Source organism: Gambusia affinis, linkage group LG09 (genome assembly GCF_019740435.1).
Source record: "Gambusia affinis linkage group LG09, SWU_Gaff_1.0, whole genome shotgun sequence".
Taxonomy (NCBI): Eukaryota; Metazoa; Chordata; class Actinopteri; order Cyprinodontiformes; family Poeciliidae; genus Gambusia; species Gambusia affinis.
In genome coordinates, this window is record NC_057876.1 from 26339423 (window position 1) to 26366006 (window position 26584).

The 26584-nt window shown below is 38.1% G+C and overlaps 3 protein-coding genes across 5 annotated transcripts in view; 1 reads left to right on the top strand and 2 right to left on the bottom strand.

Annotated features, from left to right (window-relative positions):
- Positions 1-10625, bottom strand: part of spata5 (spermatogenesis associated 5) — a 107266-nt gene extending 96641 nt beyond the window's left edge. The window contains exons 1-9 of one of the 3 annotated variants that reach the window (XM_044126464.1): positions 10351-10625; positions 9423-9547; positions 8889-9046; positions 7661-7719; positions 6816-7548; positions 5914-5970; positions 5670-5793; positions 3513-3614; positions 3244-3397 (exon numbers count right to left, since the gene is read on the bottom strand). In XM_044126464.1, the coding sequence (XP_043982399.1) occupies positions 3244-3397; positions 3513-3614; positions 5670-5793; positions 5914-5970; positions 6816-7548; positions 7661-7719; positions 8889-9046; positions 9423-9547; positions 10351-10516 (1678 nt within the window). In that variant the 5' untranslated portion in view covers positions 10517-10625. The remainder of the gene's footprint in view (positions 1-3243; positions 3398-3512; positions 3615-5669; positions 5794-5913; positions 5971-6815; positions 7549-7660; positions 7720-8888; positions 9047-9422; positions 9548-10350) is intronic. The other 2 variants (XM_044126462.1, XM_044126463.1) reach the window with 2 other exon arrangements.
- A 627-nt stretch (positions 10626-11252) lies between these two features.
- On the top strand, positions 11253-20635 carry nudt6 (nudix (nucleoside diphosphate linked moiety X)-type motif 6). The gene is made up of 5 exons (XM_044126469.1): positions 11253-11589; positions 12684-12887; positions 14464-14519; positions 16487-16541; positions 18732-20635. Exons 1-5 carry the CDS (start codon positions 11361-11363, stop codon positions 19106-19108), a joined length of 921 nt encoding a protein of 306 aa, XP_043982404.1. The 5' UTR covers positions 11253-11360; the 3' UTR covers positions 19109-20635.
- fgf2 (fibroblast growth factor 2) lies at positions 16095-26341 on the bottom strand. Its single transcript, XM_044126471.1, has 3 exons — positions 26149-26341; positions 22782-22885; positions 16095-20301 (listed from the first exon to the last, which is right to left on the bottom strand). Exons 1-3 carry the CDS (start codon positions 26324-26326, stop codon positions 20116-20118), a joined length of 468 nt encoding a protein of 155 aa, XP_043982406.1. The 5' UTR covers positions 26327-26341; the 3' UTR covers positions 16095-20115.
- Positions 26342-26584: the final 243 nt, after the last annotated feature.

Consider the following 26584-nt stretch of genomic DNA (forward strand, 5'->3'; position numbering starts at 1 on the left):
TATTAGTTCTACATCATTCTGAAGATTTTTCCAAGTTATTTAGATTTTAGCACATCTTCACTTCAATCTAGTTCAGATAAAAGAAAAGAAATAAGAAATGAAGTCAAATGTACAACACAATAAAAAAATACTGTACTGTTATTAAATACTCAGGTTATCAGGAATGTGCAACTGAGAAGGAAAATCTAGGAAAATGCAAAAACTGTGCATGTATTTGTGTATAAAACAAACACACCACTAACAGGAATATGGGAAAAAATCATGAACCCTTTCCAATATGAATCTCAATGGCAGATAATTTTCCTAGTCATATTCCTAATAGGAACCTTGGAAGTTCTGTGTGGTTTAGAAGCAGGTTAAATAGCAGGAAGGTTAAATTTGTAACTACTGTCCTGGTTATGTCTCTGTGCAGATTACAGCTGCAGTTCATGCTACTACACTCTTAAACTTGGCTTAATGATCCCGAAGCCATGTGTGGTGGTTACCTCTTTTGCTGCATTTTTTTTTTTTTTTTTTTCCTTCTGGTTCAAAAATTATTTCTGTCATTCAAGGATCAAAGAATCCGACCTGAATTCCCTCAGTTAATGCCGAAAAGTAAAAGCATAAATTTTCCAAACAAATTGCTCCCCCAGCGGAGGCTACAAAGGGATTTTAGGTGACTTTGGTGGAACAGAGTTGCCTGTTGTCTAACGTTACGTTCCAGGCTCGTCGATCTGAGATCCACTAAAGTTCAGGATTGGTTATATAACACATCTGTCGTCAAGACGTTGTTCCTGGGGCTCTGAGTGGACAAACAAAAACTTCCCTGATGACATCAAGATTTCCATCCACTCTTGTGGACACACGCACAAAAACACATACACATAGAAAAATATACAATCACTTGGCCTTGCCATCCTTCCCCTTGACTTTCCTCAGATTGGAGCAGCTGAACTGAAGCTTCTTACTCTCTGATCTAAAAGCAGGCTGGTATTGTCTCAAAAGCAGGATGTGAAACCTAAAGTAAATGTGTGTCTCGTATGCATTAAATATAGAGCAACGGGTGTTTGTATGGGAGGGCGCCTCTCTGCAGCTGTGCGATGTAAGGATCTTCTGCGTGACCCGAGCTTGTCGGAGTCATCGTGATATGTCCCCTCGTTCTTATTTTTCAGGAAGCGTTGCGTCGCACCGAATGCTTCCCCCCGCAGCTCATTGTTACCTGAGCAGCAGAAGGAAACAACTGCTTGTTTTTCAGACTCTAGCTTTTGTTTTTGCCAGGGAAAGCATGAACTGGCACTATGTGTACAAATTGATGCATATACAAGGAACGTATGCTTACGATGGAAACTTGGTGAATTTACTTTTAACTCTTTTTTTTTGAGTCCGTATACTCCAGTTAATGATTAATCAATTACTTACTTAGTTGAAAATTATTTAACTCAATTAATCACGATTAACCCGATTAATTGTTTCAGCCCCAGTTTTCACAGATGTATCACATGGACTTATCAGCATATGATGCGAGCTCATTAAGTTTCCATTATTGGCACTTTTCAGCATGGTACAGACAGAAATGTGAATGGTCCCCTAAAGTACCACTGCCTTAAACATCAGGTCATTGCATCATCTGTACCTCTTTGCAAACACCTGACCATCTTGATTCAGTTTTATCTGCAAAATAAAATTGTTTCAAATGTTATCCAACTGGGCTTTTATTTCTATGAGCTGACAGAAAGCACAAAGCACTTTCTGACTTTTAGATGATTCCTGAAGGGCTCTGTGTTTCTCTAAGTGATTTTGTTTTGGATGCATTGGGAGGAAGCGAGTGGATTGGGTTGGGGAGTTTGTTGTTTCCCCCGGGAGGTGAAGAGGTTTCTGCAGAAAACACTGCCAGTCACGTCTGGCCCTCTGTGGATAGTAAATCACACTCTCAGCCGGAGTGCTTCCGAGCAGCAGTCCCAGCTCTCTCCTCGGCTGGAAAGGCAATACGCCACGACCGAAGGCGGTGGGACCACCCAAGAGCCAATATGGGGTCACACACAGAGACATCCACAGTAAAACAAATAAGTATGCAGTCGCACAATCGAGCCTAGGCCACTACACTCGTCCTGGGGATGTGAGGCGGGGTACTCTGTAGCAGAAGGGGTGAGGAGGCACAGGAATTTCACAATAACTAGTGGTTTCAGTGGTTTCTCTGACTGGGAGCACAATACCACACAAAGTCACAACTTCCTCTATGTGAAATAAAAAACAATCAAATGTTTGCTAACCCTGGTGCTCAAAAAGGCTCCAGGCGGAAAATGAACGCCAAGAAAACATGTCATCAAACCATTAAAAACCAAATAGGAAATAAATAACTCAAAACTAATTGGGGTTCCGTCAAATTTCTTCAAGAAGGAGTGAGATCAGGACAACAAGAGAAGATGAAGTGAAAACTCACAAACTGACTGTTTTTTCCGTACTAATTTGTTGGCTAGTCGGCTGAACCGTCGAGGAAAACCAGTTCTAAACAACAGGACAGCAAATCTGGGAGTTAGATGAGGAACATAAATGAAGAAATGTTTAATAGAAAGCGTCCGTTATCCGACTCTGTTCCACATCTGTTTGTGAAAAAAATAATAATTTTGACCCTACTCAGGAAAACTATGGACAGAGATTAAAACTATTATTTTTTTTATTATTTACGACGTTTTTGTCAAATTTTAGGAGTTTTTGTGAAGGTTGTTTTCCTTTCGTGGCCCCAATCGATTTTGGGGTTCCACATGGCTCCAAATTGGGTTTACTGATTTTCTTTTTTCTTTTCTTTTTTTTAAAGTTTTTTGTGTTATTCTGTTGTACAAATATGATCATCAGAAAGGAATATTTTACATTTTTAAATGAACAGAGTTTATTTTTTATTAAATGAACACAAAAGTTCACATTGAGCTTACTGTAAAGAGACAGAGACTACAAAAAATAAGAAAGGAAAGAAATAAAACAAGAGAGAAAACAAGAGAGAGAGAGACTGTGTGTGACTCCTTTCTATTTCTAATAAGAAATAGAAAGGAGGGAAGTTGATATAGCATAAAAAGGAGGAATGAAAGGTAAAATGAAGAACATAAATATAATTCATTTGAGTGGCCTTTAAAAATTTGTTTTAGTTTTACTTAGGTTTCTGTTTGTGACTCCACAAACAGGGGACACCCACTCCCACCAAGAAAACCGGTTTGAAATCTTTTCCTGGTCCAACAGTGAGGAAGTAGAAGCACTCTGAGTTTTACTTGCCTGCTTCTTTGCAAACAGCGGCGAGATCAGCTCCGACGTATCCGTGAGCGGCGTCCGCCAGCTGCGTCAGCTCCTCTGTTGTGGCGCTGCATGGCACCAGACTCAGCTGCTTCTGCAGAATGTCAGCCCGCTCTGCACTACCAGGAACTCCCACCTGAACAGAACATGGTATGGGTCACAAGTAAGAACGGGGAACTGGAGATTTCCAGGGAGAGACATTTTGGAAAAACTGAACTTCAGACATGAATGAGTTAAAAGCTCATACGCACCTCTAACTCCTTGTCAAAGCGTCCCGGCCTGCGCAGGGCAGGGTCCAGGGCCTGGGGCCGATTTGTGGCCCCCAGGACCAACAGCTGGCCTGAGTGACCCTCCTGGACACATAAAAGTGTTTCAGTATAACATAAACACATCTTAAACAGTTCCTTCAAAAGTGTTTATAACTATGGTTATTTTCTTGTCGCATAACAATCAGATATTTTAACAAAATTTTAAAGTTTAAAACTTTGATCTGATTTTATATGATAGAAGTTGTAAATATATATATATCCATCCATCCATTTTCTTTACACCCTTCTTCCCTAAATGGAGTCGGGAGGACCATGCACTCCTTGCAGAAAGACCCCCGGCCGGGAATCGAACCCGGGACCTTCTTGCTGCAAGGCAACAGCCCTACCAACTATATATATATATATATATATATATATATATATATATATATATATATATATATATATATATATATATATATATATATATATAAAATGAGAAAGAAAATGGAGGAAAATGATGGAAGAAAACCTGTTGGAGGCTGAAAAACACTTTGACTAAGCCATTTTGGTTTAGTCAAAGTCCAGACCAAAATCCCCCAGCCCCCAAAATCAAGAATCTGTTGTATTTCTGTTCACAGCGGCTCTTCGTTCAACCTCACTGACAACGAATGTGCAACAAATCCAGCTAGGTTAAATACAAATGAACAGAACACTTTTAGGATTTTATTTATCAAAAAAGTTAGAAAAAGATTTGTCTTCTTCATATTTATATACAAATCTAAAGTTTTGACTAGAGAAATTAAATTACGTTCCAATTAAATTACCCAAGTTTAATAAATTAGTCCACTTAAGTCTGAGAATTTGTCGTCCAATTTGCCATGAAGTTAAAATGAGACAACATCTCTGATTTTCAACAGCATATTGAAACAAAAAGGATTTAAATAATCCAACAACCTGAATATAGTTGACCAACTTCCCTCACTGATTTTCAGTTTCATGTTATTAAAACATTTAACCATCTTGACTTTCAAACTTGGCTACATCCTGCATTTCCTGGGGTGGTCTGCCTGCAAGATGAGTTGCGTTAGTCCTTTCCAACGTTTTTATGCCGAAGGGAGAAGTCAAACCTATAAATTGCATTGCAGACAAGAACACTGAGGAGCAGGAAGTGCTTCTCTGCATTCCAGAAGGCATTCGGTCCCTGGATCCCCTGGTCCTGCAGACGGGCGGACACAAAGAGCAAGCTGCTCAACTTGCATGACACTATGAATCCTCATGAAGGCGTTCTCTTCCCGAGGACACGCAGTTCTACTTAAATCCAATTATGTTGAACCAGCTCAAGGCGACCATCTGTAATTTCTTTCAGAAAATTTCTGGGATGTGTGTGTGTATTTTTGGGGGAAGATCTTTGCTGTCATTAGAGCACAAATAACACCCCAGAGATCCAACCCGCAGCGTCTGAAGTGCATCCAGCCTGCAGAGATGATTTCTGCTTGACGATCTACATTCCTGATGAGGAATCCTGACAGCAGCAGGAAGTCTGCGTCTACTGAACCAGCACCTCCTGGACCATGGGAAGAGAACAACCTCAGACTGAAAAACCATGAAAAATTCTACCTTAATTTAGAATTTAATCAATAACTGTTGAGAAGCAATTAGAGTTGGGAGGTAACTAGTTACATTTACTTGAGCAATTTTGTGAAAAAAATGTACTTTCAGGAGTTTTTTTTTTTTATTACTGTGCTGTTCGTTTTACTGTTAGTTGAGTAATTTTATTATAAAGAAAAACTAATCTAACTTGAGTAAAATTTTTGGATCTTCTGTCACTGTGAGTAATTTCTCTCCCAAAGCTCTGTGGAAGCAGATTATTTTAAATACTGAGATATTTTAAATAAAAATCAGGTGGTCTCTGAATTGGTCATTATTGAGTTTTTCAGGATATTCCACAAGTGGCAAAAACAGCCAAGAAAAGGTTCACCAGACAACAAAATCTTCATTTTCCAAGGCTCCCAGCTCACAGATATATATTTTTTATTTCTCAACAAACAAATTTTTTCTGTTCATATCTCTAAAAGCCTCTCAGTTAAAAATGCCCCCATTCACTCCTACTTGTTAGTAAAGCCAAGAATGCTGTGCAACTGATCTGAGATGACCTACCGATCCGATGCCGTCCATCAGAGTCAGGAGAGAAGCGACGACTCGTTTCTCCACCTCGTTCTGAGCTCCTTCTCGCTTCGGGCACAAAGCATCCAGCTCGTCTATGAAGATGATGGCGGGCTGCCTGTCAGAGGAAGGATGGGTATTTACCAAGAATACAGTCTGAACAGTAGGAATGATGTTTCTTTTTGCTTGGAGCCATTTAATGTTTTACAGATTTCAGTGTGAACTGGTTGGATTTTACCTCTGAGACGCCTCTGTGAATATTTGTCTTAACCTTGCTTCTGTTTCACCGTAGAATCTGAAAAGATTCAAATAAAACATTTACATCAACTCACTATCCACAAAAAATTCATTTTAATTATTAATTGAACAGTTCTATTAACTCAGATTTAGACTCAACTGGGAAGACTTTTAAAAACAATAAATGTGTGCCTAAGCCTGCGACCACCATGCCAGTAAACCAGTTGCTTGCAATTCTGCAAACATAGAAATTCATGCAAAGTAAAGAGATTCCTGCATTTTTTTACGTTAATGCATAATTATGAGTTTATTGCAAATCTTCCATTGAAATGGTCAAAATTGATTTTAAGTCACTGTTAACTCTCTCCCGAAGAGAGTTAACAGGTTTCAAAATTTCTTACTTTTACTGCATTCAGCTTTACTTTATGTCAAGTTATAGTCTGTAATCAAAATCTAGCTGTTTAAATACCTTAAAGAATAAAAGTGTTTCTGTCATTTTGGAAGAGGTTTAAATACATAAATATAGCACAAGATTTCTTGCAAATATTTCTAAAGTAGCACCACAAAAATCAATGATTTTGATGGGAAACAAATCACAAAAAAAATTGTGAAATCCTGGAGGACTGAAGAAGCAACTTAAAATATATATACAATATTTCACGAGAGAAATGGTACATAACTTGTTGATGACTCTTAAAACTGTTTCCTCTGCAAATTGCTAAGAGACATTTGAACTACTGCCAGTAGAATATGTATGTAAATTCAAGCTAAAGTATCCAAATTTGAAAAACCGTTGCAGTGGTTTGCTTTCTAAACTGAAAAAAAGAACAGTTCAGATGAATTCATCTTTTCTGAATAAATCCCAAACTGTTGATGCAGAGAATCTGAGCTATGCGTCCATACTTGCTGATGACCTCTGGGCCGTTGATCACCACCATGTGCGCTCCTAGCTCAGTAGCTATGGCTCGGGCAATCATAGTTTTCCCTGTGCCTGGTGGTCCATACAGGAGAACGCCTCGAGGAGGAGGGATGCCGTAGCTGGAAAACAGCTCGGGTCGCTTCAGAGGAAGCTCGATGGTTTCTCTGATGGCATCCAGCTGCCTGCTCAGGCCACCGATCATGCTGTACGTGACCTTTGACTTGGAGGCTTCTTCATTCAGGTCTTTCTTCCCTCTTTTAATGCTAAACTGGACTTTGGTGAAAGATGTGACAGAGTAGAATGTGTTTCTGCTGCTAAAACCACCAGGGGGAGCTGTTGGTGCATTTCCAGGCTGCTCTGGGCTAATGAAGCTATTTTCTGCAGGATCGGAGGTGGAGGAAGGAGTGAGAGGAGCAACAGGCGATGAGACTGAGGAGAGTGGAGCAGCGCGGAGCGGGGTACTGGCTGCTGGACCTGGCTCTCCAGGTGTGCCTGGTGCCATGTCATCTTCTACAGTGAGCATGCTGAGCTGCAAGGAGAGGTCAGCTGATGTAGAGTTCATCACAGACGTCTCTTCTGTTTCGGGGGCCACTCCCAGAGGATGGGCTCTCTGCAGGGTGACACCATCTTCTCCTCTTATGGTGTCAACCCGAAGGCTGCAGGCGCGGCCGAAATAACTCAAAGAGACAACGTTCCCCGGCAAGATGATGCTCCCAGCTGGTGGAGAAGAAATAAAGTTATTCCAACAGAAAAAAAAAAATTGCACAAGGCATCACACCGAGACCAAGTCAGTGGACATGCAAAGCAGCTAACATCAACAGGAACTCACCTAAAGTCCTCACCAAGAAGTTCTTGAATTCATCTGCGTCAAGTGTGTCATCTTTTGACCTAAATAAAATATAAACCACATTAGTTATACACTGAAATTTAATATACCTCTATAAATTAGAAGGAAATCAGTAATACTTTAGAACAGTCTGCAAGTATTGAACCTTCCACAATGGCGCTTAATAACTTAGATTAAAAAGAACCAACTAAATCTAGATATAATAACAAACACAGATATTTAACAGCCTTGATCTTCCCTTGACATTTGCATTGAATTTTCACAAAAATTGACACTAACAGTGGTAATGATATGCTTTTAAATCTGATTTTCATTTGGAATCTTTTTTTAAAAATCCATCCTTGTGTTGCTAAATTTCAGGTTTATCATTATTTAGAAATGCAAATAAAATTTTGGTTCTTTAAAATTGAAAACAAATTATTTATAGCAGATATTAATCTAAAAGATTAAGCAGTCTTTTTTCAAAAAAGTTGTGTAATATTTGCAGATCTAAGCAAGTTTTACTTCTCTTACTTGAGAGTAAAACTGACTTTTTATAAAGATGGCAGATTCCAAGTTTAGACTTACTTTCCTCTTTGTGTCATTATTTGTGCACAGTAGTTTCAATGAAACATGGAGTCCCTCACCTCAGGGAGGAGCTTTATTTTAGAAATCATTTTTTCTCTTTGTCATTCAGGCCAGTAGATGCTATAAAAAGAATATGATTGGAGTAATGTTAAATGGAATTGAAAGAAATATTTATAAGTCCCAATTTAAATTAAAACTGCAGTTACATGTTTTATCAGCAGATGGCAGCATTTACCCAAAAAAACAAACTGAAGATGACTAAACTTTTTCTACCTTTGTGTCTAAGTTTAAATTTTCAGGAAAATATGATCCTAAATATTTTAACTACTTTATTAATTCATTTTGGAAGACTTGAAGCTATATTTCATTAATGTGGCCAAATATAGCCTGGTTTACAAATATGAGGATTATTCACAATAAAATAATGTCACAATTTATAAATATGAAATGGTGCTAAAACTATTCAAACCTAACATCAACACAATAGATTTTACATGAGGAGTTGACATCCCCAATCCTCAAAAAAAAAATAAAAATAAAGGGAAAAAAAGGAAACCTCACACACTAAAGGCCGCAGTAAAAGATTCCGACAAATAAAACCCAATAGGACCTTCTGCTTTCTGTGACTGTTGTGAAAAATTACCGATTAGAGAGAACCAACTCCTCAATCTGGACCACAGGACCCGTTACCGGGTGCAGCATCACCGCATCCCCTGGCTTAACCCTCAGATTGTTCAGAGCGCATTTCTGAAGGCCAACTTTTCCACCTGGAAACGATGCAACAGGCCAACCCAAACACACCTGAACAACAGAAAACAGGATCAATGATGTTTAGAAGATATCAAAGGAGAACAGAATGTCCAGAGAGTCAAATTCCATCATTTATCCAAGTGAATATTCAAGCTTCTAAAACATAGTAGCAAATAAGATGCAGCATGTTATCTTCTTCTGTTACAAAACCAAAATAATCAGATCTTTATTTAAGTCAAAAGAAACAGAATTCCTTTCCTTCATTTAAACAGAAACCACCTTAAAGAAAAAGACATGCAGAAACAAAACTGGATGGTTTTGAATATTTTACCTGCAATTTTAACACTTTGAGCTAGAGGACATTAACATAAAGTAAAGTACAGTTTTCCTAAACTATTTATGACTCATTTAATAATATAGAGGTTACCTCTTGTTGTCCCGATGGACTCGTCAGCAGGACCGGTCTCCCGATACAAACACCAGCTGACTTCATAGAACTGAGGCTCAGCTGGGCTAAAGTCTGTCTGCAGCTTTTAGGAGTTTTATCATCAGCTAGAAGGGGAAAAAGAAGAAAAAGTTGAGTGTTTGCATTAAAGGGAAAATTACTAAATACAAATACAATCAGTTTTTTACTAAGAGCTTGTAAAGACTCATACAGATCAAATTTTAGAGCTGAATCTAACAGATTTAATAATATAGAGGTTAGGCATGCAGACTGATGTAATATGAATCTAACATATTAGATTCAGCTCTAAATATATAATATAGATATATTTATAAAAATTATTTTTGCTTTAAAGTTCTCTTAAAGGAGCAGAAATCTCTGGTACTTGGACACTTTTTTACACCACATATTTTCCTCCCTCTTAACTTTCCCTAAATATGCTTGAACACACCACTCTGAATAACCAGTTTCTTTATCAATGACTTTATGGTTTACCAAACTAAACAGCACTTTGCTCCACAGTCTTTACAATGGTTGTAAACGCCATTCCATCTATATGCTAAAAAATCATGTCAAAGCTTGTTATGTTATGTTAGTAGTGTGTTATCTATGCTATTTTTCATGAAGTAAATCTTATCATTCTTCCACGGGTCCAGCTGGAGAAGCATCTTTCAGCATCAGATCAACTGCATCCTCACTACATCCATCCATCCATTTTCTTACACCCTTGTCCCTTAGTGGGGTCGGGAGGGTTGCTGGTGCCTATCTCCAGCGGCGTGCCGGGCGAGAGGCGGCTAACACCCTGGACAGGTCGCCAGTATGTCGCAGGGATCCTCACTGCAAATACCTCTATTTTCTCATCAGTTTGCATTAACTTTAGCTGTTAAAGACTTCCGGTCTAAATTTTCACCTTTTTCAATGAAATCCATAACAGAGAATGAGTTGCAGTCGGGACTTCTGCAGCTTCCTCCATCAAGTCCAGATATTTGCAGGCTGCTGGACTCATCCTTCTGAAGCAGTGAATTATCTCCCTCACTCGCTCTTTTTGATTTGCTCTTATTCTTCTTGGAAGACATGATTACAGTAACAATATGCTCCACGTGAATCTGGCGACATGTGTAAACATGGAGCGGAGATATCAACTTCCTGGTTAAAGGTTAGTCCCGCCTCTTTTTACCGTAAGAACACTGAAGTAATGGGACAACTTTTTGCTGTAGCTGTGTGATCTTTGCAGTGTATACAAATCCAATCTGATTAAACTAAAAATAAATTAACTAAGAGTAATTTCTTATTAATATATTTTTTTTTAATTAAATAGCAACTTAACGCAAATATTAGCAAGTGGAGTGGCTTCAACTCAAAAAAGAAATGTGCAAAACTCCATTGACATACCATTATTATTTTAGATATTCTTCGAAATCGACTTTTTAGAAACTAAAATGAGATATGCTAATGATATTTAAAGCACCTTTAATCTGCAGCCTTATAATCGGGATGACCCTCATATCACATGTATCTTTATTTCCTGTACTTTAAAACAGTTATTTAGAATTTTTGGTTAGCCCGTTTATGCGACAGTGGACACTCAGTCTGAAGCGCTCTCTGTAATTCAGTTAACATTTATAACATTACGTTAGGATAGTTTGCATATTTAAAGACCGAATTGTAAAATATTACGTTAAGAATATTTAACAGCCAATTTTATAGGCAAAATAACGATAACTGACATGATAAGAGTTTTGCTATAAGCATGTGAAGGTTACCTAGCTTCCCTATGCACATTTAAACTGATCATTACGGTGTTTATGCAATATCCGGTTTGGACTTTATGTAACTGTACCGAATATGACGCTAACATGCCGGTGTTGAAGTGAAGACGTTTAGTTTATAAACACGCGTTCTTTTAGATTGAACTGCAACATGACCACCTATGCCTTCCTGTCCAGACTGTCCCCTCTGCTCAGAGGCCGGTTCGGTTGTAAAGTTCGGGCGATTTCATGCGCTGTCACCTGCTCTCAACTCCACAAAGTGGAGGGACCCGGCGGTTTGACAGGCAAAGTGGACCGGTTCGGTGGTGTGACAGTGAACCTAGCTGAGGTCGGACTCCCGGTGGACATAAGCGAAGATGCATTCAGCAGATTGCTGAAAGGTTTGTTGTCCTGGAGTCATCTTCAACGACAAAATTAATTCAAATATAATTGAAATGGCACATCCATGAATGAGCTGAGACCCATATAAAACACGCAAAAGACAGGTTTCATATTTTTAATCATCGTGTTAATAGATGTTTATTATTGCAAATGTTTGCACGCAAAGCTATGAGTGACACTGGGGACACGGTATCCTAAAAATCGGTCCTTGTCAAAAACACACTCACTTCTATTAAATTCTTGAAATACAGCATGAACTCTACAGTAAAAAAATCTATTTCCAGTTTAGTTCTAACTGAACTAAAGTCAGTTCAGTTTTTTTTAGCAAAATCTAATTATAGAACTAGCTTCATATCTAATGTGATCATACATTGGAGTCTTAATTCACCTCTGAAAAATACCAACTGGGAAAACAGTTGCTCACTTTTAATAGTCAGTAAATAAAGTCCAACTGTGTGAAATCTAATCTGACCATTGCAACGTTTTTGTAATTTTTCTTTTTTTTTTTTTTTTCAAATTTCTGTCAGAGAACATTAATGAACATAAAACATCACTAAAACCACAACAAGTTACAAAATGTAAAAAAAGAAAGAGTTCAGTTCAAAAATACTTTATTTATCCCAAAGGGAAATTAAATTTTATAACTCATGTCATCCAAGTACCTTCAAAGAGTTGTTGTGGATGGTTATGCTGTGAACAGGAAGGATCACCGGTAGCAATCAGTCTCGAAACAAATCTGAAGAAGCCTCTGCTTGATTTTTTTAATGGCTGCTTTGTCATGCTAACAGCTCAATGTCTGGACAGCAGAGATGATATTCCACAGTAACAAATCACACCAGTTCTTCTCAAGTACTGCTAATCCAATAGTTTAGATACAATAGTTTTCCATCATAATTTTTAACCTTATCACATTAGTTCCACAAAATATCCTACTAAATTATTAGGATCGCCTACCCCTCATTACTGGTGTAAAAGTAACTAAACAAAAGTTTACAAAAAAGAAGGCTGTGAATGCTTGACAAGGCATTGCTGGTAGTAAAAGGTCAATTTAATTTGTGGATTTTTGGTAATCTTTGATATCTGAACTCTCCAGAATCTCTGGTCCAGTGGAAAGCTGAAGGGAAGATGGCGGTTTGGCTACAAGTTCCCATCTCACTGAGTCGATGCGCCGCCGCAGCAGCGACTCACAACTTCACTTTCCATCACGCCAAAAGCGACCACACCATGCTGGCTCTGTGGCTGGGAGAAGGAGAAAGCAGGCTGCCGGGGTTTGCTACTCATCAGGTTGGAGTGGCAGGTAGGGATTTATACCCCAGAACTTTTTTTTTTTTTTTTTTTTTTTTTTACTGAGAAAATTTATTATTACTCCTTCATTTCTAAATTCATGTGGATTAGGAAGTTCCATGTCAAACCAAAAACAAATATTCGTATTTGTTTTTATTTTTTTCCTCCATTGTATTTTTGTTATATAATTTCAGCTTTTAGAAATAAGAAATGTAAGTTATGGTTGACAGTTTTATTATCGTCCAGCAGAGGGCAGAGCGACTTTATTGTCTTTACTAAAGAATAGCATGTCAGAACATATCCAGAGCATCCTCTTAGAACAAAAATCCCCATTTTGTTGCCAAAAACTGGAACAAAATTCTGTTGGAAAAAATTGTTTCCAACAAAAGAAAAGTGACATTTAAATATGAAACACTAAAGAACCCAAAATACAAAGATTTGCATGTTGTGATTCTTGTTTTCATCCCTGCCTCAGGGGTTGAGGTCTACTAATGATAGCCTCCCTGAACAGGCCTCCTCCTGCATCATATGGCACAAGAACCGAGGATGACATCAATTTCCACTTCCAAGTCCAAGTCGAGCTTTTCGGACAGCCCATCCATCTTTACACATGTGTGACATTCATTCAGTGCGGCCCGTCCTGCGCAGTCAGATGGAGTCACCGGAAAACACAGTGGCCCGTTTTCGTTCCTCCTCCTCAGCCTCCTTTATTCTGTCAACAGCAGCACTTTACTGTGTCTCTTAGTCATAACCTGTAGGGAAAACAAAAACCTTCTCAGGGAGAACAAAAAATGTTAAACATTAAATTTTGACATTAACAACAGTCTCAGTAGTTGAGTCACTCAGTTTTTTTTAGCTCTGAAAATATTAAGATGTTTTTCCAGTATTTTTCACAAATTACATGTCTGTGTGTATTACAACTCATGTCTCTGGAGCTGCTTCGGTGTTTTGTAGGTTTGAACCTAGCTGGCTTTCTTTGTTGATTAGTAGAATAGGTGACTGTTGTAGAAAAGAGATGAGGTTCCCCCCCCCCCCCACTGCCTTTCCTTCATCTTCAGAACCAGAAAACAAAAGTGATCTTATTAAAATAATAATTTGCTTCCCAGTTAGTTTCTGATTGATTGTTTGACGGATTGATGAATGGATTTAATGAAACTAGAGTGAAACAGAATCAACGCATGTAAAACAGAGCACAGAAATGCAACCTTTAGACATTTGGTTTATTATTTCATCCTTTGGTGGTGATGAACATGTATCTTCACCAGGGCTGCAGTTAATGATTATTTTATTAATCAATTTTCTATTGATATTTAATCACTTAAGAATTTTTTATACAATATTAGAAATAATAATCATCACTTGATGGTGGGGTTGGAAGGATTCCTGAACTGAACTGAAATGAACTGGTCTGATGTGACTGAAACTCAGGCTGCTGAAAGGTTGTTCACTTTGCAGGAACTCAACTCTGATAAAATCTCCCTTCCAGTAAATATTTTGTCACAGACGCTATTTTCTTACTTAGCAGCCCATGTAATGCGGAGACATGTTCTTACCATTAAGAAGTCATTATTCTAATTTCTTTCTCATAGGTGCGGTCCTTGATGAGTCCACTGGAAAAGTTCTGGTTGTCCAAGACAAAAATAAGGTAAATCCCCTAATAGATCAAACCTTTTTACAGGAGTGTCTAAAAGCAGTCAGCCAAATTTTTACCTTTTTAAAATGCTCTAAAAATGCAGTTCAGGCTTTAAAAATAATGTTGAGATGCACCAATCAGTTTTTTCTAATTGGTGCATCTCAAAGTAATATTTATGTTCTCTTTTTTGAACATAAATAAGAGAAAATGTGATTCAGTTTATTTGAAAAAGACAAGAGTCTTGAATCCAACTGAAAATAGACTGAGTTTTTAGTTTGATGCAATTTATAAATGGAGAAAAAAAAGTCATATTTTTTAGTATTTGATCTGCCGATTCTGACCTCTGAAATATTGATCGATGCATCTGCAACTATTAAAAATGACTAGAACACAGCAACTACATGGATTCTAACTAAATAATATGTTTCTAATATGAAACTAGACGTCCAGCAGCACAGAGTAGCATGAATGTCTTTGCAAGTTTCACCAGGACCACGATTCAGATCTTGAGGTAATTAGCAAGAAAAATGATCCAGAAAATCACAGATATCCTGTTGTTGCTAAAAATGCAGATGATTAGCCTTGTTTATTTATTGACCTGTGTTGGTTGTGTTTATCCAGAACGGGGGTGGATGTCCTCCCAGACATTGGACTCATTCAAAATCTCACTTTGCTCCAAGAAGCAAACAGCCTGTTTACATGAGCTGAATGTGTGCTGCACATTGCTCTCTCTCTTAGGACCTCAATCCAGAGCTCCCACTGCTTCTCACCATCAGTTTCAATGGAACTCTTTCAAAATCATTCCTGCACAGCTATGAGTACATTTCCTGTCTGATAGATAAGGTCTCCTCCAACATAGAGAAATTATTGCTAAATGCAGTTCTTAAATTGTGTAATTTCAGAGAAATTAGCCATCAATAAAGTTTATACAGTTATTTTTAGTAGTGCCCATAACATTGATCTCATTTTAATTCATGGGATTCACTAAAAGCAGAGTGCTATATTGCAAGAAACATAATCATCCTTTGCCTTTCTTTGTGCATTTATAGAACTCCGCTTGTTACCTTCTGTCTGAACTGAACTATGAGTTTCTGCATCTATCCCTTTAAAGGGAACCTATTGTGCAAAATTCACATTTTGTACATTTTTATACTTCCATTTGGATTTCTACTGCTTCTAAAAACAGAACATTAATGTTGATGAGTGAATGTGAACGTCTGACTGCAGACATATTTAACTACAGAGTTTAAGGATGAATCTGGAGCTGGAAAAGTGACTCAACTCTTTTATCTCTTCTGCTCCTGACTGAGCCGCGTTTCCTGGAAATGAGGTATTTAAGCTAAGTTCTTTGGCAATAGAAAACTCCCAGGAGGCTGACTGAGTTCATCAAGAGTTGTGGACTTACTGGAAAGAAACTGAGACGCCATAGCTGTTCCATCAGCACAAACAATGACCTGTCGATTCGTGAATTATGTAAAGGTTACTGTTGTATAATTTACCGGACTGATTACAGTAAATGTCCTGTTGGATTTAGTGGATTTGGTGTTTGATGCGTGACAGCGATCAAGCTCAGACACAAACATCCAGTCAAGCAGTAAAGAATCTCTTTATTTCTGATAACACAATGGCTGTTATCAGCTTTACATGACAACAAAAGCTGCGGTGCTTTAGTGCTCCTCACAAAAAAAAAGAGGTAACTACAAAAATACACTCAGACTTCATAATTTAACCAGCAGCATTCTGTTAACTGTCAGAGTGTGGTGAAGCAGCTTCATCAGAGTCGCTTCAGCGCAGTTAAAGAACCTTTCCCCTTCCTGTGTGTTTATCAGCGCTAATGCGAACTACAAAATACATGTGGAATATTTATGGAGAGAAGCAGGTGATTCTATGTTTGTGTTGGTTTCTGTCTGTGATTCATTTCCAGCAGCGGCATTTTGTCACGACTCCTGTAAAATGTCAGATTTCTGTTTTGATTCCAGACCAAGAATGCCTGGAAGTTTCCTGGCGGCTTATCTGATCCAGGAGAGAATATCGGTGAGTGTCTCACTCAGAAAAAAAACAAAACTACTACAGTACATCTAACTAAATCCATTAAAGTATAACATATACATTCTTTTATCTGTACAAAATAAGACATGATATATCTTGTTTCTCCCACTGCAAAAAAAAAAAGCAGCGTTAAAAGTATTTACATGATTCCACACAAAAAGCAGCGTCAACCAAAAAAATAATAAAAATCTAGATATATGTCTCTTTTATTTTTCTCCCCAGCAGTATAAACATATTTATAAATGTCCCCATTACATTTAAGACTTCTTCTGTGCAGAAGTCTTAAGTCAACCCTCATTTCTTTAAATGTTGCTTCCAGGTTGATCAAGTTCCCTGGAATCACTGAAAGAGGTCCAGGTTAATAATTTTTACGTGTTTCTTTGGACCCTGGTTAGTTTTTCACTCCTGGGTAGCAGAAGTCAATACACATGTTCAGTGGACTTGAACCACCTCAAATAGCAGACTTACATAACGTACTACACCTGAAACATCATCAGCTGATGAAGAGACAGGCTACTGCTATAAAAGACAGGGCCCAATAATTTATTGTCAGGAGACAGAATTTTTCACCATTTTGATCAGCTTTTTAAAAATAAAACTAATAATAGAAAGATCCCAATAAATAGATAAACAGAAGAAAATAAATATATGACTGCGCTCTCCATGGTGGGAAATCCATGGTGATGATCTTTTTCAAAAATCCAAAACAGTGAATATCCTTCATTGGTAGCAATGGTCTTAAAGAAAGATTTATTTTAAATGAACTCTAACGGAGACCACAATGAAGAGCCTTTCTCTGGTAGTTGTTCGTTACTATTGAACCTATTGAAGTTTATGGCACTTGGAGTCCTCAAACATAAATACCAGCTTTGATCTAGAACAGGGGTGTCCAAAGTCGGTCCTTGAGGGCCAACACCCTGCGTGTTTTAGTTCTCTCCCTGGTTTAACACACCTGGATCAAATGATGGCTCATTAGAGGCTTTAGGAGAATACTGACATTCTGAGAAGGTTGTTCCTACCACCAGGGAGAGAAGTAAAACATGCAGGATGCCCGCCCTCGAGAACCGACTTTGGGCACTCCTGTTCTAGAGTAAATTCATATTTTGGAGAATTTTAGGAAGAGTTATTAATTTACTTTTGCCTCAGTGGTGATCTTTGGTCTTGTGACAAATGAAATGCAGTTCATCAACCATTAACCCGGGAAGCTCCTAAAGGCCGTCCTATCTTTAGTTCCTGGTCAATCCAGTCTGAAAAACATGATTCAAAACTTAACCTCTGACAGTTCACTTAGTTTCAGCAGCAGATTCTGAACTACAAGTCGTATGTCAACTTGAGCTCGTAAGGGTCACCTTTCCTACTTTCTGACATAGTTTAGTGAAACTGTAAGTGGAGAAAGGTGTCAGAAACTTTGAGTAAAATGACATAAAAGTTAATTCACTTCAACAGTTTTGATCTTCTTTCTTTGGAGTCCCTTTTCAAATGTTGAAGCTTAAAGTTACATATCTGATTTAGGGGTTGGGTGATAAATTGGTTTTATCAACTAATCAAATTTTCTGTTTTTGAATATTTAACTTTTGTAAAATCTGCATTTTTTTTCACCAATGCATTCCTTGAGTTTCCAAAGACCTGAGCGATGTTAGCGCACCCAAGAACTACCATATTGTTTGAGAAGTCAGTTTTAAACCTTCTGTTTATTTCAACTTTGAGTTAAAAGATTCCAGCCACATAATAAGATTCCTTTAGATACAATTATTGAAATAATTTAAATAAAAGCCATTTTTATGACATTTTCTGTAATTTTTCTTTTTTAAGGAAAATTAAGGTGGAAAAATCACTTAAAATTGATTAATTGATTAAGCTGTACCACCCAGTTTGAATACATGCAGCATGAAATATCCAAATGTTATTTTTTAACATTTTTAAGAGGTAAAAGCCTCAGTTAGGAAGATTATTCCCACTGGTAACTCACACCATGATGGTAAGGTAGGAAGATTGGACTGAAAAACGAGTGAAAAAGCAACCAAACTCCAAGAGGGAGATTTGAAATCCCTGGAGTGATAAAGACAACTTTTAAAGATTACAGTAATGTTTGACTGGCAGAAAGCAAAGCGTAAAGAAATGGGGTGGTTTGAAACTTTTGCACAGTGATATAAACTTGTAGCAAATCTCCCTCAGGTTCCACCGCTGTCCGTGAAGTGTTTGAAGAGACGGGTGTGCGCTCCGAGTTCAGGTCCCTGCTCAGCATCCGGCAGCAGCACCAGCACCCGGGCGCCTTCAACATGTCGGACATGTACCTCATCTGCCGGCTGAGCCCGCTCACCTACGACATCAACTTCTGCCCTCATGAGTGTCTGCGATGCGAGTGGCTGAGGGTGAGCGAGCTGGCCGAGACCAGCAGCACCACGCCCATCACGGCTCGGGTTGCCCGGCTGCTGCTGCACGGCCTGGAGCACGGCTTCGACAAAATCGACCTCACCATGGAAGAGCTGCCGGCCGTCTACTCTGGGACGTTCTACCAGCTGTACCACAGACAGCTTCCTGCTAAATCCTAGAGCTCAGCTGCTGATTTATTGCCCAGTGTTAACCGGGACTCTTCAGGTACTGCAGATTCTGTAGTTTTCATTTAGTCAGGATTAGGGCTGCAGCCAACGATTATTTTAGTAATTGATTATTCTATCAACTAATTGATATTTTTTTTTTTTATTAAACCATTTAAGTCTTTTATTAATACTCTATTAAAATCATTAATTCAGTTCCTTTTTAAAATAAAAAAAATAAACATTTTATTGCCTAAAAGTAATAACATGGCATTCCTACAGTGAATTTAAACTGGGTGAAGTTAAAACACTTGAGGAGTTTGGGGAAGAAATATTTTGAGACAAAGTTGTTTTCATCTTAAATGCCAATTTTATTTAAATATTTTACAGTTTTGGCTGAATTACTACTATGAGTTTTTTTTTGTTTTTTTTTCAGCAAATGGGCTTTTTTTGAGTCTGTATACAATTAATCGATTACTGAATTAGTTGACGATTATTTCAAAAATTGATTAATCGGATTAATCATTTCTTCCTTACTCAGGATTAGGTTTTGTTATTGCTGCTGAAACACATTGTGGTGGTTGATATAAAATTCATTATTTATTATACAAAGTATAACATTTTTAATTTAATACTTTCTTTAAAATTTAAATCAGTTAAACTGACTCTGATTTTCCACAAATTCTGTTACATAGATAAGAGACAGCTTTAAAAGCTAATTTTTATCTATTTAATGTGAATGTGTAACAGTCTGGAAGTGTTCCTGCAATTTTAAATATGGATTTTACTTTAACCTCCACGTTTTTCGGCTCTAGTTGCTGAATGGCTGCTCTCTGTGGACTAAACCTGGAGTAATGCATTTAAATATGTGGTAGTGTTTGGATTTAAAGCTGAATTAATCACACATGTTCCAAAGGAAATAGTTAGATTGTCACAGCTGTTTTAGGCAAAGCCAATCCCACACTGTGGTCATTGGCTTCACATCGTCCAAAAGACATTCTCTCTCTCTTTCTGACACCCGGTTAGCACTTTGCTGACATTGGTAGAAAGAGAATGGCCTTCTGACCCGGTCCGGTTTTGCTCCCAGATTTGTACTGGCCAGTCCTCTTCAGCGCCACGTACATGTTTGGGTACTTCCTGGAGCGGTAGGTGTTGTAGTTGTTGCTCTCAAGTCTCTCAAGGAAGTAGCTCTCGTCTGTTGGTCGTCTCTGAAGAAAAAGAGCATTGTTATGTTACTGAAGTTTAATCTCAACAAATCCATTTTGTTTCTGTTGAGGTTCTTTTGCAGGTTTCTTTGTAGTTTACTATTAAAACTAAACCAGGAAGAAGAAAAGGTAAGCTGATTCTGACTGTTTCTGCACCGTTTCTTCATTGATTGAATTACAGATTAATTGGGGGTGGGGGTGGGGAGGAGCTCCAGGAAAATGAAAGTTTTGTTTTAATTGTTAATTGCTTGTCTGTTCATCTGAATGGAAATGTAACTGAATAATTAAACATGACAAAAAACAAATTAAAAGAAGCCACACTTGAGTAAAAGTAAAACTGTTTTGTAATAATTTACCTTTTGTCATTTTTTTTAAAAAAAGATCAAAGAGTTTCCATTGTAACCTGACTTTACCATTTCATAGTAGTGGTTTGTGCTGTTAGCTATTATTGCTAAAACAACAGCTCCCAAAAGTTCGCCCTAGAAATTGTTGACCACTATCAAATCCAAAAGGATTTCCAGAAGAGTGCAAACACTCCCAACTCAAAAGCTTGAATAAATCCTAAACATGTCTTGACATAAATGCAGTAAAGAAACCAGTTCATATTTAACATTGCTTGAGGATACTTTTCGCTGTTTGGATAGGGTCAGATTTTTATAGAAAAGGGACATTTTTACTCTAATTCAAATTTTCCGTCATTCAGTAAAGATTGTAATGAGATGAAATTACAGAGACGTTTTAAAATTTAGACACAAACAATAGTCAGGCTGGACATGGTCTTGGGGGACAACTTCTCATTATGAGGAGGAAATGCCAATTCGTAATTATCCAGCACAAGGTTTTACAGCCACCAGGCCTCGTAAATCACCACCACTTTGCATTTTCAGTGCCACTGGAAGCATCAAAGCAGCAATATTTGCCTATTTACACCAATGTTTGGGAGATAATCACAGATATATCAGCTTAGTGTGAAACAGCATTTCAGAACCCGGTGAGCAATGTGCTTATATTGGTAGAATTCATTAACTTTAGCCTAGGAAAATTTAGAAAAGAGAACATTTCTGGGAATGAGCGGGAAGGTCGTTCAAGAGATGCCTAACTTCTTAATGTTATAATTATGTTATATAGATTTAAAAGGCTCTGGAGAAAGCTTTACAAAATAGACTAGGCAAAAAAAAAAGTTTAATGGTCCCCAATGAACAATCAGCACTGAACAAATAAAATCCTTCAACAATTTTTATTTTCTGTTTCAGATACTTTAAAGTAACAAAAAAGAACACATGCAAAGATGTCCATGTTTTTTTTTAATTATCTCTTTTTTTTTTTATGTTTTCCCCACCCAAAGAGACTGAAGTGTTTAACAGAGATTGGATTAAATGGTTTATATTTCACTTTTATCCACATCATTGTCTAGTACAGGGGTCTCAAACTCCAGGCCTCGAGGGCCGCAGTCCTGCAGTTTTTAGATATGCAGTTTTTAATTAAGCCATTTCATTCCAAAACACTGGAATGAAATGGCTTAATTACCTCCACCTTGTGTAGACCAGTTCTCCAGAGCCTTAATTATTCTATTCAGGTGTGGTGCAGCAGAGGGACATCTAAAAGTTGCAGGACTGCGGCCCTCGAGGCCTGGAGTTTGAGACGCCTGGTCTAGTACATATCTGTCTGTGCTTTGTTGTGACATTTGTACGCTCTAGATCAGGCAGTTGCACAATATGACCCCAGAAACAAATGCAGACATTTTAAACAGAAATGTCAGATTTCTGAAAAGTATGTTTATTATAATCACCCAGATTCTGCAATAACTAGCAGTGTGCTGGCACTAGATAATTCATCTTTACCCCACATGTGGCTCCTGTCCATCCTGATGAGATGTTACCTTTTACCACAAAGAAGTATTTGTTCTTTAGGTAAGAATTGAACCGATCAAGTACTCCACAACCTTCTCCTTGCCCTGTCTGCTGTGTTCTTTGGTCATCCTGATGTTCACTAACAAACCTCCAAGGTTTATTTTCTAAATTTTTGAAAACTAACAGTTATCTGTGCTAATTGTGTTGTTGTGTCACATAAAATCATAAATAAAATGCATTAATGTAACAAAATGGAAAAAAGCTGAAGGGAGGTCAGCTCTTCATTTATATCTGCCTTTTCTGCAGGTTTAACAATCTGCATTTTTAAAAGTAATTAACATATATTTATATGCTTGTCACATATTTAAATGCTTATTTTCCTTCCCAGTCTACTCTCCTTGGAAAGGAAAACTAAAGTGAATAAAATTTTTATGGCATTTAAAAACATGACTGTGATTACCTTTTGTAATCACACATCTGTGACTTGGACTTAACAAAACAAGACTAAATAACTCAGACAAACTGTTTAGACTTCATAGAAAAACATTTTTCAATTATTTAATTACATTACCAAGATAACTAAGTAATTTTATATGAAACAAACATAACATCTGTAAAGAGATAGCCACTCACCGCTCCAAACAGCCGTCCATCTCTGTTCATCGCCAGATAACGGTTTGCACAAACTCCTTTGATGATCACCTCTCCCACTGAGGTCGCCTGCAGCTGTAGCTTTACTGCAGACCAAGATAAAAGTTTATTTAAAGTGAGTAAACAGAAAGCATTTGTACTTTCACAGTGGAATGTTTCAACACAGAGAGAGAATGAGCGATCTGTTTACTGAATGAAGAAAAATATAAAAGCGCATCTTCAGATTCAAACTGAATGCTCTCCATTTCCTTCAAGATTATCCATGTTGGCCACAAGAGACACAAATAATGTGGAGGATATATCTGAGGCAGCAGTAAACATGATCATTAAGTCAAAAAACAAAAACAACTATCCAATCACAAGACTCTAAAAATGAAGATGCTGTGATTTTGTGATGATTTGGGTTTTTCAGAAGAAAAAAAACAAACCAATTTCTTTGGTTTCATCAAAATGTCTCAAATACCATAAGTGTCACATTTTGGACCCAAAACATATAAAGACATGTAATTGAATGTTAGTGTATATGTTTGGAATTAATTAGACCATCCTAAAATGTTTGAATACTAATCTATGACTTGCTCATTCCCTGGGATATAAGTCATGGAGAGAGATGTCTCATTGCTGCTCTTTAAAACAAGAAAAGTTACAAGAACAATTTAAGAAAATTGTTCTTAAAAATGTAAACTGCGGAAAGACAACAGGAAAACCTTTTTTCTTTCTATGGCATGATGGGAGAACTGCTGTTCTATAATAAGGAAGCTGTTGCCTTGCAGCAAGAAGGTCCTGGTTCGATTCCCAGCCTGGGGTCTTTCTGCATGGAGTTTGCATGTTCTCCCTGTGCATGGTGGGTTCTCTCTGGGTTCTCCGGCTTATCTCCCACAGTCCAAAAACATGACTGTCAGGTTAACTGGTCTCTCTAAATTCTCCCTAGGTGTGAGTGTGTGTGTGAGTGGTTGTGTGTCTCTGTGTTGCCCTGCGACAGACTGGCGACCTGTCCAGGGTGACCCCGCCTCTCGCCCGGAACGTAGCTGGAGAGGCACCAGCACTTCTCCCGAGGTGTACAGAAAATGGATGGATGGATGTTTGCAATGTTTGTACATATAATAACAAATGTAGATCTTAGGAGTTTTCTCTCTGAATAATTTGACAACAGAAATTACCAGTATTTTTTTTCGGTCTTTTTCTTGTTAGTTTGGAAAATATGTGATTTTTAATCCCATAAGAAAAAGTATCTGTCGTCTATTTTCAATGTTTTCCTTTATTTTAGAACTTAAAAGGAGAAATGTTTGTTCTTTAAAAATTACAAAAAAATCCTTTCCTGAGGATTTTTTTGGCATTTTTTATGAGGGCAAAAATTGCTTTTTGGTTTGTAAAGAGTGCAGACACCTGATCTAGGGAATGTGTGGAGGGCTCACTGTATGATCATCACCGCCAGAGATAATATTACACAGTAAGATTTGTTGTTGGCGAACACTGCCAATTCACCTTATTTGCTCTGGAACTCCTCGTCTTTAAATGTCTGTCTGGCAGTATGGTTAGAAAACCGGACAGAGAGACACTGGAGTCAGGATATGAACCTTGGCCGATATGACTGATGGAAGAGAGGATTCTCTCTTTTTTCATTCTGCACTCCATTCATGCAGCATCCTTTTAAACTAGTATGTTATTTCAGGCATTTTTTTACCTTTGAGAGACTAATCAGCTGCTCCCATCATAACAACTGTTTTAAACTAAAATTATAAGAATAAGATCCTTTCAGTTGCACAACATCCCAAACCAGAGGCAATAACTGTCTGAAAATGCAATGCCTCAAGTTAAAAAGCGAACAAAAGTCTACAAACAGAAATAACATAACTCAACATCCTGCAATCTGAATGTCTGTATGGTTCCACCTCAAGACATTTTAGTCTCAAGTCCAAGTTCTTTCCTGCTTTTCAAAAACTTCAAAAATATTGTCAGCCTGGATGTCTATAATTGCGATAATGGAGATTTTGTTTAAAAACTGTTACATTAAAGCCATACAGGTTTTTTCTGTGTTCTGCCTACCACTGTGTGACATTTCATGTGAAGTAAAATGGTTGTAGTGAGTGCCCAAGCACCACTGGTTACCATGTGGCAGCTTCATCAAAACCAGATGAAAACCATCTCCACTTCCTTTTGTTTGTTAGGATAGAGACTGCTTATCTAACCAGCAGGAACCCATGTGTAGCAAGCCACCAAAAAGGAAGCAGGGGCCTCATAAGATAAATTACAGGATCTGTCTTAAAATTAACCCACAGTAAGCCTTTCAATGCATCTGTCTGAAGTTAGTTGGATGGTAGGATGTTTCCAGTCACAGATCAAAGAGGTGTGTTAGTCTAAATAAGGTTTGCTGCTGTAGGTTTGTTTTTTACAACATATGTCCTGCCCTGAAGGAGGACAGATACCAGAGTCAAAACTGTGTAACATTTGGGATTAAAATACAAGAAATAGTTTGTGGTGACGTCCCTGTCCGAAAGTTTTGGGATGAGGAGAGCAGTATTTTGTGGGTCACATGTTCTCTTATGTTTCCAGCTTCGTCTGGCAGGTCTGTCAGGGTTTGACAAAAGGAGCATTGATGCAAGGAACTAAAATCACAGCAGACTATTTGAGTAAAAAGCTCAATACTCGATGTAATGAGGATTTATTCCCTTATAAAACAGTAATATTCTCCAAGAAATGTCCGTGGGGAGAACAGCAAGATGTAAAGTACTTAAGGACATTTTAGAAACAATTACCAAGTGTCCAAAAGATTTGTTTAGCTTCTCATGGCTGGCAGGTTGCCCTTTATCTTCAACTACTCTGCCAGGCTTGTATTTTCCCAGGAGGGGAAAAAAGTCCAGTTCCATGTTCTCTCTAGTCCCTCCTAGTCACTGATGAAAGTTGAGGACATATTTTCAAGTAATCAGTGACCTGGAGGCCTTCATGGGCATCATAGTTGTTCATTCAGAACAAGCACACACATGTTTACTTAAAGGTACATAAAAGCTGACCTGACTCACTATAAAGCATCTGTTATAATTTCTAATCGTCCTGATGTCTCTGAGAGGAATTTAATTTGCTGTCTTGTGTGACGTAAATCCTTCAGTGAGTGACTCAGCAGGGTGAAAACACAAACTAAAAACATCCATTCAAATTCTTTGACATTCAAAATAAGTTTACTAATCTAGAGGTTTTATGCTTCTCCTAGGTTCTCCTACATTGAATGTAGAATTAACCTCAATAAGCTGGAAGAGTCTCTTTATCCTTTCATTTTCTGTTGCATAATAAAAACCTTAAAGAAGCTTTGTGAAGTGCCCAAAGCAAGAAGAATGAGACTGGAAATACTTACTGTGAGGGTCGTTTTTCTCCCGGATTCCATCCACACCCCCGTCGGGTTTAATCCTCAGAAAAAAGCCACCATTTTTACAGTACAGTCTCTTGGGGTCCTTGAAGCTCCCAGGAGGAAAGCCGCCAGCGGCGCCGTCCTCAGGTACAGCGGGAAGTGTTGTGATTTCTGCCGTGGCCATCTCCTCCTTTCAAGCTGCTTCCTGACAACTGCTTCGTCTCCTTCTTGAGAAGTGCAGGAGCCCCGCCGTGGCCTCCCACCTCCCACAAACTTCTCCCTCCTCCCCTTCTCCGCAGCCCTTCACACAGACTGATTCCACTTAACCTCGGAGGTCAGTACTCCTGAGAAGCCCCCTCTCAGGGCGGAAAGTGCCCTTTAAGGCCTGAGAATCTTGAGGGATCAATCTGATTGGAATCATTCATTTCTCATAGTTGTAGCA

Bases quoted from the DNA above. Each gene is read 5' to 3' on its own strand.
- fgf2 (XM_044126471.1), bottom strand. From the start codon at position 26,326: ATGGCCACGGCAGAAATCACAACACTTCCCGCTGTACCTGAGGACGGC. The intron at 22,886-26,148 runs GTAAGTATTTCC...CTTGGTCTGCAG, and splicing joins GGAGAAAAACGACCCTCACA to TAAAGCTACAGCTGCAGGCG. The intron at 20,302-22,781 runs GTGAGTGGCTAT...CTTTTTCTTCAG, and splicing joins ATGGACGGCTGTTTGGAGCG to AGACGACCAACAGACGAGAG.
- nudt6 (XM_044126469.1), top strand. From the start codon at position 11,361: ATGACCACCTATGCCTTCCTGTCCAGACTGTCCCCTCTGCTCAGAGGC. The intron at 11,590-12,683 runs GTTTGTTGTCCT...TGAACTCTCCAG, and splicing joins ATTCAGCAGATTGCTGAAAG to AATCTCTGGTCCAGTGGAAA. The intron at 12,888-14,463 runs GTAGGGATTTAT...TCTTTCTCATAG, and splicing joins TCATCAGGTTGGAGTGGCAG to GTGCGGTCCTTGATGAGTCC.